Source organism: Rhagoletis pomonella, unplaced genomic scaffold (assembly GCF_013731165.1).
Source record: "Rhagoletis pomonella isolate Grant_MI unplaced genomic scaffold, Rhpom_1.0 Rhpom_scaffold_00002, whole genome shotgun sequence".
In the NCBI taxonomy this organism is placed as follows: Eukaryota; Metazoa; Arthropoda; class Insecta; order Diptera; family Tephritidae; genus Rhagoletis; species Rhagoletis pomonella.
The window spans coordinates 24,555,600-24,568,521 of record NW_023458556.1 but is presented as its reverse complement, the minus strand read 5'-3'; the positions used below and the strand labels follow the sequence as shown (position 1 = coordinate 24,568,521).

Sequence of the window (12,922 nt, the reverse complement as noted above, 5' to 3'; positions counted from 1 at the left end):
TTTCAATTTGAGTGACTAAATATGGAATTTGGAAGTTATGTGGTAGAGAAGAGGCCGCAAGAGTTATTCTAGTTGCGTAAAGTGACAAACGGTCTCAGAAGATTTAAATAGATGTTTTTCTCCTCAATCTTGCTCTGGAGTTCCTTGTAGTTAAGCCTCGATAAAGATTAAGTTGGGTTGCCTACCGGACCCGTATTGCGTGCGCTTGCCGCCATTAGAATCGCTGCCTGGTGGCGGTGGTTGGTTTTCATACGACGATTGTGACTGCAGAATGCCACAACAACGAACCAGCCACTTTTCTACTCAGGAGTGCACTTGGTGGATGTCACATTCCCATAGGCAGACGGTGTGAGGCACCAACAGCTGATGGTTATCCCTCACATGGGGATTTTCTTTTAGATATTTCTAGATATTTTCTAAATTTAGGGAAAACCAAATAATAAATATTATACGAATAAACAATTATACTTCATAAAATTGTAAAAAGAGATACAAGCAGGTTGGATGTATGTACATATGTGTACCTATATTGTATGCGCCCTTACACTCTAAATAATCTGTTAAAAAATTAAACTATAAATCGAGTATATTTTTGTTTATTTTTAAAATTGTTTGGTAAATTTACACGATGAATATATATTTTCCTCGTCTACACATTTTCCTGTGTAAAAATCCTTTTATCGGCTTTACACTATTCTACGCACTTTTGTAGTAAATTTATTCACGCCACAGCAGCTATATTACACTCTAAAAAGACCGAAATTTAAACAAACTATTCGTTGAATAATCGAGCATGTAATTTCGCGAATAATAAGGTAGGAAATCAGTAACCTACCTTTTAGCTAGGAATTTTACACATTTTTTTTTAGAGTGTAGCTCTGTTTGAGGGGACAAATAATCGACTATTGCAATGCTATGTTCGCAGCAGGAGTGTTGAATAATTGCTAAACTGAGGAAATATGGAATGGTATAAAGGTATAAATTATCGAATTTAATAATTAACATTTACTATTCATACATATTTCAAGAAAGTTGATATGCCTGCACCATAAGGGAGTATTATCGGCAGTTCCACGGAAGAACAGCCTCCGCCCAAAATTTTTCCCAATTGAGCATCTGTCAAAACTCGCAAATAACCTGTAATTTGTTATTGGATGTAAGAAATATGTACCTACTTTGCTGTTTTTTGTGAAAAAACAAATAAAACCTTTGAATAATTGCCTTTATCTTTTTAGCTTTTTTTAGCTTAACCAATTCTTTATTTAGTTGTTTTTAGCTATTTTTTTGTCAATTTAGCTGGATTAATTCTGGCAACACTGGTAGGCCACCATGTATGGCATTCTTGTCGTTTGGCTTGAGCAATCTGATGCCAGAGCAGGTCTTCAGGTGGATCAATTCATTGCAAGTATTGAATCTAACCAAAGTGCCCTCCATCATTTTGCTCTGCTTATCGTTGAGTTGCGGCTTAAATCGTAATCCAATTTCTGGCTTAAAAATACCATGAACTAAGAGGGAAACTTAATATGATCACTTGTAAGATCACTCGTCTTGTGCATATATACAGGGCGAGCGGCCATCATTTCCCTATATTAAGATCATAACACCGATGCAACAACTCCTGCTCCTCTCCCATTAACCCAATTCCTACCACAGCCACAATCCTGTTACCTTAATCGAGAGTGTTATGTGCGAACGTGCCTATTGGACTCCCTGAGGCAAGTTGGAGTGCTGCCTCGATAGCACCGGGAGGTGGGCATTGTCTCAAGACAAGGACTCAAGACTCAAGGATGATACTCTTTCCACTCGACTTAATGGCGAACCTTAATACTCTGCCTTCGGAAAGCTCTGCTGCCCATATCCACAGACAAGCCAGCTGCGCTGTGCCCTTCACAGCTGAAACTTCCTCTAAAAAGGGAATATCGGTTTTTGGCTAAGAGGAAATCGGCCAAGTCAGTGAATTCTGCTGGGCATCTGGCACCTATATATAAGAATTCAATAATACTTGTATAAGAGAAATTTATTTTTGAAATGGTTTCAAGCGATGGTGGAGGAGACTGTGAGAACACATTAAAGCTATGTTGTGCTTTTAACACAATATTTTCATTAAAAATATTAAAATTTCGTTAAGCATGCCGAGTATTTACTAGTATTGCATACATATAATAATATTTTATTGTGCATGTTAGCGAATGGCATCACACATTAAGGATTTATGACAGGCACGTGAATAAGCATATATATAAGTATATATGTGCATTAGGGTGGTCCTTAAAAAATCAAATGAACGGTTTTTCTCAGTCACACACCCTCAATCAGTAATACCATGGTTACAGATATCGCATATAAATTTTTGTCCCGATTGGAGTAGGTTAAGTCGTCTTCATAGGGTAGTGTGAACTTTGACATCTGTACGACACGCCTTAACCGGCTTCAATCGGGACCAAAATTTATATGTTATATCTTCGACTATAGTAGCATCGATGTAGGGGTTGAGGCTTAGGAAATCTGATACAAAAATTTGCCTCCCACTTTTAAGGACCACCCTAATGTACATATACATACATGCCTCACGAAATGAAACATGTCCCCATGTGCTTGTACACATACTTAGTTACATTTTTATGTATATATTGACATGTGACGTGTATAATTTTTATGATTGCTGCGGACATGTTTTTTTTATATTGCTTTCCTGTTGTGTTTCTTTCAACTTTATTTGGTCCACCACTTGCTTAAGCAAATACGGAGACAAACGCACAATTTGATAAATAAATGGACTGCGAAATGGACAAGCAAATATACTCCAAGAAATGAAGGCAAGCAAAGAAAATTAAGTAAACACAGCAATGAGCCATGGCTGGTTGGCTGCGTAGGTGGTAGGAAAACGTACATACAAACATTTCTGCGGCTCTTACAACTGTAAAAATGTACTCGTAAATATATATGTATGTATGTACATATACACGCCACAGAATCTCTAACCACAACTAAATCTGGTTTGACTACCACAACTGTCAGATTACTTTCGAGTAGGGCCACACTCTCAAAGACCCACATCCTTGTTATGGCAGCTAGCAAACACGCGAGTTCAGTATTTGTATGTACATACATACATTTACTCGCTCCCACACTAGCGTATACGTGTACACGTACATATTTAGACATTGATTCCCTTGGTTTAACGCATCAACGCACACATATGGACGCAGCAGCAGCTGGTACCTGCTTTAGCGAGCCAGCCAAACAGTTGGCAGCCACAAGGCAACTGCTGTCAGACGCGTTTCCAACAAAACTATGTAACTAGTTAGTATGTTCATTCACACTTACGGTCGGCAGAGGCGAATGTACATAAGTACGAGTATGTTTACTCATAACGTGGTATTTAAATATTCTTGTGTTGGTGTGTTTGTGTTCCTTTCCTTGCTGATTGCATTCCTTTCGAATTGCAAATATTTCCTCAACTCTTTTGTGGTTTTTCGTCTTCAGCAGACTAAAGTAATAAATTTTTATTTACTGTACGTACGTATTCCCGCATGTACTCGCATGTAACTATATGTATCTATATATAGGCAGGCTTTGCGTTCTTACTTTGCTTCGCTTGAGACTTCAATGTTGGGTTCAGCATGGCGTATACGCAACATTTCACTTCATCTCTATAAGTTGGTTAAGTAACCGTGTAAATGAGAAATATTCATTATATTTAAGCTTATTTTGCAAAGAATTTACATACTTACACACCTACATATATAGTATCTTGCGGTTGCGTACAGCTGACTTTGATTTATATATACAAATACTTGACTTTGGTTGCCTTGCAAAGTTGTTCGAGGAACTGACCCACAACTTGAATTTAAGTATTTGCCATTTCTTTCAATGCCCAAATTTTTCGTTGCGGCAATTTTGCGAGTTTGTTGAATAAAATTGTATTTCATTTCTTTTTACTAAATTTACACACACTAAATTACACTGGTTTACAGCAAAAATGTTTTATGGAAGTCACTATTCAGTTACTCTGTAGAATTGCTCGGTGATTCAGAAAATCAAGTAAATTTTTTTTTCTATAGATAAGTTTTTTTGAGATATTTGTAATTTACCGTTATTCAGCCGTACTCCAGATATTTTGTTTGTTTGTTGAAAAATTTGAAAAAATTTAAACTTTAACAGGGAAAAAATTAAGAAGTAATAGAATCTGTTAAAGCCTGTTCTGTTACAAAAAACTGAAGCTACCAATGGTGAAAATCAATGGATAAATAAGAACGGAATGAGTGGCCAAATGACAATGCAACGATTTATTGTATGAAATATCAGCGGAAAAGATTGTTGCGCATACGCCATGTACACCTGAGTAACAATTTTTACTGCTGATATATCATACAAAAACTCATTGCGCATTTTCATTTCACCACTCATTACTTATTAATCCATTGACTTTTTTACTCGATAGCTTATTTTTTTTTGTAAAAAACAGGTTTTAACACAAATGCAAACAATTTACACAGAATTTGATATATTTTAGGTTTTTTCCCTGTGGAATTTTGAAATTTTTTTTTTCACTTTTTATAAAAAAATTGAAATTATTCAATTCAATTAGTTCTTGGGATAACGGTAAGTTGCAAATATCTCGAAAACTTATCTACAAACAAAAATTTACTTGATTTTCGGAATCACCAAGCAATCACCGTTGAACAAAATAAAAACTCAATCAAATTACTATGTTAGTGATATCGATGTACACGATAGTAACGGCTTCGATAACAGCCTCGATAAATATATCGCTAATAGTAGCAATATGACTATCGACAATTGTTTCGATGGATATACTGATAAATTGAATAGCGTTAGGTATATGTATATCGATAAATATTTCGATACATTTATCGATAACGGTGTCGATACATGTATATCTACAATTATCGATAAAGTAATCGGTATATATATATCGATTTAGGTAACAGTTTCGATATCGGAAACGATATCGAAAATGTGTTTGCCGATATTTATTTTAATTAAGGAAACCACAAAAAATGAAAGCACACCAGCATGAATTTTTAGAAGCAATTTTCATAAAGCTAATGGGCGAGGTGAACGCCATTCTGCGTGGAATGCCAAGTTTTGCATATAGACAGCTAGACTGCTCGTCTAATGACACTGTAGGGAAAATCTCAAATTTTGAAATGACACACGTATACGTATGTATACCGTTTTTTCCAGATCAGGTCATTTCCAAGATATTTTCAGTTTTATGAAAAAATAGTTTAAACTTTAACAAGAAAAAAATTACAATTCTTTTGTAATTCAAGCTACTAAGTTGAAAATGTCCAATAATTTTTTTATGAAATGTTACTCATACGCCATATCGTACATGGCCGTACTCGTACATGGCGTATGAGTTACATTTTCCATATTAAAGTTTGAATTTTAACTTAACAAACTTAAAATGAAAATATCTCGGGGAAATTACCCGATCCAGAGAAATGGTTTACAGGTTCGTAATCCACGACCCAAAATTAAGTTAACGTTTCTCGGCGCTTTTTTGTGTCATTTTAGCATCCCTACAGTGCAATATAAGCTGACTTACGCTGAGAAAATAGTTTAGTTACGTCAACTTAATATGTTTTTCTCAACACATGATTTGGTTATAGTAACTTTATTTGGTTATAGTTACATTATTTGGCTATAATTTCCTAAATAATGTGTTGAGGTAAATATATTTGGCTGACTTTTTTCTGAGTGTACCAAAACCAAAAACAATTTCTACAGACGTTGTCCATCTTTGAAAGCAATCTCATTCTGGTGCGGTGCTCTCCTATAAATATTTCTCAAATTTTTTTATCCCTATACACAAAATACCAGCTCTCGAGGCTTTCAAAAAATTATATTATTTATATCAGTTCCTGAACCGAACTTTTTCAGTTAAATTTCTGCCCACGTTGTCAGTTAGTCAAGAGCTGATTTTAGTGTTTAACTGCGAACGCAAGAATATCATTTTATGTGATTCGGTTAGAGGGCAGTCGCACGAGGTGCTCACTTACACATTTCTTATAATGTTAATGGATGGAAAATCAGCAGAGAAGGAAATGAATGCGAGAAGATATTTAGGCAGTGCTCGGTCTAGACACTTATCAGAACCGAGAGGAGATGCTTGGCCAGCCAGAACTCTCTCTGACAGCGCACCACCTCCTTCCAATCTGTCGACCCATCCGCGATGGTGTTAATTGGACTTCTATTTAAAAGGCTACTACTCTCTCATTCACCCCGTAACCTAGGTAGGCATCCATCCGGCATTATGTGCTAGAGTTGGAATGTTTCGGAGAACTCTGCGCACTCCAATAAGGGATAGCTCCAACTTCTTAGCTAATTAGCTAATTGGCTGCATCATGTATTCATATAGGCGATATTACTCTTAAAGAGACCCCATACAACTGTTACTACAGTAAATAGCAGCTGATACCTTCCTTACCCGCTTCTCAATATTTTGCTTCCGAGCTAGCTTTCTGTTGCAGTTTCCCCGCCGAAATGCATGGCGGCGCTGTCAATGAGCACAAGTGGAATGCCACTGATCAAGGGAAGCTAGACACTGCGCACCTAATATCCCCTTGTGAATAGAACGAGTTCCGGCTTTCTAATAGAATCAATTGCAAATCAGTAGCTAGCAGTCAGTTTGTGACTAAGTTTAAGTAGCCCTGCCCAGGATCATACATATTGTCCAGAAACTTTCCTCTTACATTGAACGGCCACTTCGGTGCATTGGTTACATTGAACGGCCACTTAGTGCAAAGCAGAAATTTTATATGGACCCACACCCGGCTAATGCAAAAAAAAATTTAAGATTGGCCAACTACATCGAAAGAAAATTGCAATTAAGTGAGTGCACTTTTTTTCAGATCCCAAAAACCCAATATTTGATAATATCTCAAAAAATGTTCTACTTTCTTGTATGCTCATTTCGTATTCGGTCTCAGCGAAAAGTTCTTCCTAAAAATGTATACAAAAATGTCGCGGCTGGCTAACTATATCTAAAAAATTTTAATTAAGTGACTGCAAATAAAAATGTTTCTGTTCGGACAATTTTTTTTCATTTCGGTAAACTTGTGTTTTTGCCAACAAAAATGTAAGGCGGACGCAAGTGCGTTCTATGATGAAAAACTTGCAGTCCTTTGCCACGCCGAATACAAAATATATATCGTTGGAAAGCTTAGAAAATGAGCTATCGAAATAAGTCATTTATGAAAAAAGAAATAAAAAATTAAACAGAGTTAAAAAATACAATAAAATTTTTGTATTCCAAATGTTTTGCTAAAAAAAAATCCAAAAAATTACAGTTTCCACCAAAAAGCACGGAAAAAGTTATAATAGGCCAGCAATTTTTGATTCTCTATCATAAGTGTGACATGAGATAAGCATTAAAAAAAAAACTGATGACTACGGAAAAGGGCTGAAATTTGCATGTTTAAACTCGTTTAACTCGACAAAAAACCGCGATAGCAACAACGTAGTGGAGTTTAAACAAAATGCTGCCATAAAATGTTTTTCCCGGTACACTTGACGAATTTTGCCCCCTTTATAAATTGCAGATAAAATATTTTTGCCATTACTATTATCATTTAGTCCAAAAATTACCATAATATTAATTTCGCTTCTTTTTCTCTTTCCAGATCGCTCACTGGGATGATTAGGAGCCGCCACAAGGCAATAAAATAACAAAATATTTCCTGAGAACTCCAACAAAGTGAAAATGCGCAACAAGAATTATAAAACGATTATAATGCGCACTAAAAGTAATAAAAAGAAATGTCGAAAATTTAACAGCCTTCCAAAATTGAGGCCAATAAAACATCAGCATAAAAATGCTGCTAGCTCAATGCTAGGCGACAGAGGACGGAATGGAAAATTCCAACCAGAAATTTTGGCTATAAAAAGAATGTATAAACGTAAAGCAAATATTTGTGAGCAGAAAAATATGCGAACACAAAGAGAAGTTGCGGAGAGGGAAGCAGCAGCAGCAGCAGCGGCAACAGCAACAGCGAAAGAAATAGAACAAACAACGAAACATAAAACAATAAAAATAAACGAAATGTCGACGCCTAGGAACAGAGAAACCTAGAGCAAATTAAAGTGCAAAAATTTAAAGCGGTTTTGGAAAGGCAACGAACGAGAATTTTGACTGACTGAGCGGAAAACAATTCAAGCACTGCGATAGCTTTGCTTAGTTGGACAAGAAGTGCGTTTGCGAACTACTGTGCGCGTTTTTTTTTTGTAGAGTGTGTTTTTTTTCTCTATTTTTTAATTATCCCGCGGAAGTGATTGCCGATCTACGTGGATCCACATTTTATCTCTGCGTTTCTATTTCATTTTTATTTCGCGCCTATAGCGTGGCACAAAGTCATCAGCGCGTCATTTCCGCTTACATTGTTGCTGTCGTGTTAACCTCGCACTTCCGCTAGGCTACCAACCAGCCAACCAGCCAGCCAGCCAACCAACCAGCCAGACAGAGGTTACCTTCACAAATCACTGCCACTGCTGTTGGCGTCACGACTTCAATTGCTGTGCAGCCGCGTACGGCCTGGAGCACAGCTGACGTGCACTGGGGCGGTGTGGCCTCAACGAGCGCGCGGCGCGCGTAACGAGACAGCAGCAGCGCGCAACAATTTGCAATTCAAATTAATTGACGTGCAACCAACGCTAGCAACACAATAACAACTACAATTACAACTAAAAAAACATACATACATACATACATTCTAACGAAAATAAAGCAAAACCAAAAAAAAAAAACAAAAGAGAGTAGAAACACAAGATTAACAAAAGCATTGAATATAAAACAACGTCAGCGGCTTTCACCTTTAAATTGCCTCACTTTCAACATTTTAGCCTTCCTCTGCGCGTTGTGCTGATTTGTTTTTAGTTTTTTGCTTGGCTTTCTCTATTAATAGAAAGTTTCACACTTTCACCCCAGGCCGCCCTTTGCCTACCACCCTTACACTCTCACTTCCACTTTGCTGTCACTACAGCGCAAATACAAAGCGCAACGCGATGATAACACGGCTGTATAACACAGAGGAAGACCCTGCCCTTTGTTCGTTAATTTGGGGCAGAAACCTGAGTGTGTCGAGCGCGAATGAACAAATCGATGAGGATGGTGAGACGATGATTGTTGGTAGTGTGGCTGGTGCAACACCAACCCTATACAGCGCACACAATAGTTTTGGCAGCGGAGGCGGAGGCAATGGTGGCGGTGGTGGAGGCGATGGCGCCAGCTCTCGCAGCAATGCCGAGACGGCGGAGGTGATCTTTGGCAGCTCAGCTGTTGGTGGTGCTGGTGGCAGTAGTTTACGTGATGATTTTTTCATTGCCAACGAGGTAAGTAGTCAATACACTTTTTTTTTGTTTTTGTTTTTGTTTTTCTTTTTTAGCTTTATTTTGCTTTTGTTGTTGCTTTTCGTTTTGAATTTCATTGATGAATGTAAGCTGACTGCCTTCAAGATTTTGTGTGTGTAGCGTTTAGGCGCTCACTTTGCGTGCGTGTTTTGGGCACTGGGATTTAGAGGCGGGTAAGCAATCAATTGCTTTGAACTATATAGAATCATTGGGCGTATTCGTACGCATGCCGTACGTAAGAAATAAATTGACTTGAGCATAAGCTTGAGCTGATTGAGGGAGCAAAAAAAAAAAAGTTTTCAAGTGAAAGCAGGAACGAATTTCATTTACGTATTTACAGCAGCAAATGTTTCATATTTTATTTGGATATATAAACAATGGATACGTATTTTCTTTTCATAATGATGAACCATTTCTGGTATTCTGGAGAGGAGAGCCTCAGCCGCGTACTCCGTCCTTTTTAATCAAGACAATCCCGAAGTTGTCCTGAAAATAAAATCACGTATGAACGCAAAAAATACAGAGCATATAGTCTCGAAATTCCCCCCATAGAAATAAATGGCAGAAATAATCTGTATATAGTACAGTAATCTGTATATAGTAGAGTAAACTCGATTTAATAAATGTCATAAGTTAAATTGCATTATAAAGTTTAGGCTAATCTGTGCTAGGTTAAACTGTATGTACATATATATCTTTTGGTCCTATAATACACATAAATTAAATTACAAACGTTTTTAGCGAATCTAAGGAGCGCAAGAAGATATCCTGCAATTTTCCAAACTAAATATCCGTAGATATTTCAGTAGAGAGCGATATCCTTGCATTTTTTGCATTCGTCGCTACCGGCAATTTCTTCCTTGAATGGGTGTGGCACAAATAGGAAAATGTGGTGGTAAAAGAAAATCATCATTGACCACAATGCCTACCCACCATTTTTTTTAAATTAAATAAATATTTTTTTTTTATATGCATGCAAACAACCTGGGCTCCCCTCGCACTGAATTAGTCAAAAAGATTTATGTTTTAATGAGTTTCTCTTAAAAGCGCAAGTCTTTTTTAAATTCTAAGAAAAGCAAAATTAATGAATTCTAGCGTAAAAATGCTGATTATTCGCTGTTGTACGATTACGTTAAATTTGCCATTTTTTGTAATAGCCAATAAAGCCAAGAATACTCGCACTTAAATAAGCGCGACAAGGTCCTACTCAAGGCTTAAGGCTTAGATTTTCAGCAACGCACATAACCATCGCCAATATCTGTAAATTCAAGCATGTATGCAAATTGAGAATTGAATATTTAAATTTAATATGAACAAAATTGCCAATGACTACAAGGAACTTTAAGATATATGTACATTAGACTGCATCACTCCACATACAAACAAAAAAATCGGTCATCTTTTTCCATTGGAATTATAAAAATCTATTATATTTCAATATTAAGATTTACGTCAGCTGGACCTCCAAAAATGGGGTTTTTTATGAATAAAAATAGTTTCTTAAAGATTTTTTTTTGAATCCCCTCAAATGACCAAACGAGTTAAGCTTAAAAAATTTGCACAAAAATATTTAAAAAAAATTTTTTTTTTAATTATTCCAAGTTGAATCAATATGTGTTGGTATTTGAAAAAAAAAAAAAAAAATTGGGACACGAATGACTTTTTTTGCACAGAAATAAAAAAATAAGAAAATACCTTTCTACTGAGACCTCACAAGTCTATATCAGAATAGTTTTGGCCCAGTTATTCAAGTTTTCTAACATCAATCTTTGAAAAAAGCTAAAAAACAACATCAAAAATCTCATTATTACGATACCGTTGAAAATAGTTTTAAATATTTTTATGCAGCTTTTTTAAGTTTAATCTGTTTTGACATCTGAAGCGATTTTTTTCAAAAATTTGTTTAAGAATAGAAGAATAAGATAAGATGTTTTTAGTATCTTCGAAAATACCGAAGTCGAATCATAAAATATTATTTATCGATGTTCCTGTTTGAGAACAAAATTCGTTTCGTTCTTCCGAAGTTCTTTAACCTCAGGTCTCAGATCTCAGTTCTTATCGCCCTAACGTACCAGCCTATTGTTAGTAAGTTAAGCTCGCTAAAAATCATTAAACTTTTGCTAAAAAAGAATTTCTATTGGAAGGTAAATTTCCTTGCAAAATATATTTTAGACTCAGAGGTGTTGGGCGAACTTTTTCTTGTTTGCTTGTAAGGTGGTATGGTCCTAATGTATTGTACATATGCATGTAAATTAATATTAGCCCAGATAGTCACACATAAACGTCTGTATGTATAAAATAGCGGCAATATATACATATGTATGAATATATAACCTTTAACATTTTCTTTAAACATTTTCTTCAAAAATAAATCGCCTGCTTCTCCGCTTAGCATGATGTTTGCGTTGTCTGTCGCACCGCCTTAACTAACAGACCCATCACCACTAACAGCAACCACACACACAGCTACATATGTACCACTAAAGAGGAAAAAGTTGGAAAAAAAACACAAATTGATTTGCCTTGCAAATACTAATACATATGTATGCACTTGGCAATGAGGACATAAAAATCTGTGTGATGGGCGATGTGCGCTTAGAATCATCAGTTTTTGTAATGCAGTCGCAGCAGGATTGCAAAATGAATATTTGGCGTTAGACGCTAAGCAAGGACAGACGGTCGTGGAGAGTCGTGGAGAAACGACTTAAACACGGTCGAACTCACTTGAGCATTGAGCGAGCCGGGCAAGAGTAGGGCACGCGGCGGCCGGCAATGAATGGGCATAGTAATGACATAGATTATGTCAACTTTCTGATTTTCTTTGGGCGCATTTTTTGTTGCTTAAAATATTTATTTTTCCTAGCACTTTTTTCACTAAGCACAGAGCTTCTTTTCACTTTTTCCTGCTTTACATTTTCCATTTATAAGACAAAGTATGTATGTAACTGTGTGCAGCTGGACGCATATACATATGTATGTAGGTAGTTATGTACTTGCTAAAATGTATCTGTTGGTTCATCCTTTTGTGTGTTTCGCTCTACTTCGAGCGCCTTTATTGTTGCCAGCTAAATTCGTTTGTATTCTCATGCATGCGTGCGTTGCGTGGAAGGCCAATTTTAATAGCGAATATCCCTTTTTATGCTACGAATTACTTGCAAATTCTTATTTATCTACTCTCATACATGCACCAACATCTGTACGTTTGTACGTATGTATGTATGTACGTAGGCACATACAATGCAGTCAGCATCGCATATATTTGATTCAATGTGTTTTTTTTTCTTAATTTTTTCTTTGGTTTTTTTTCAGAGCACTTTCTCATAATATTTCTCTTTCTATTATACAGTTTCCTGAAGATCCACGCACGGAGGCATTACGTGAGTACTCGTACGGCATTATTTTGCCAATAATCTGCTCGCTTGGCATCATTGGCAATGTCCTTAATCTGGTTGTATTGACGCGTAGGAATATGCGCGGAACAGCTTATATTTACATGCGAGGTAAGTGAAAAGTAGCACAACTACAAATACGCATATAAAAAAAA

The 12,922-nt window shown here is 36.4% G+C and overlaps 1 protein-coding gene across 1 annotated transcript in view; it reads left to right on the top strand.

Moving 5' to 3' along the window:
* The first annotated feature begins 9,033 nt into the window (after window positions 1–9,033).
* Window positions 9,034–12,922, top strand: part of LOC118734504 (protein disulfide-isomerase 1-like) — a 9,108-nt gene continuing 5,219 nt past the window's right edge. Inside the window, exons 1-2 of the mRNA XM_036464222.1 lie at window positions 9,034–9,360; window positions 12,725–12,878. Of these exons, the coding sequence (XP_036320115.1) occupies window positions 9,034–9,360; window positions 12,725–12,878 (481 nt within the window). The remainder of the gene's footprint in view (window positions 9,361–12,724; window positions 12,879–12,922) is intronic.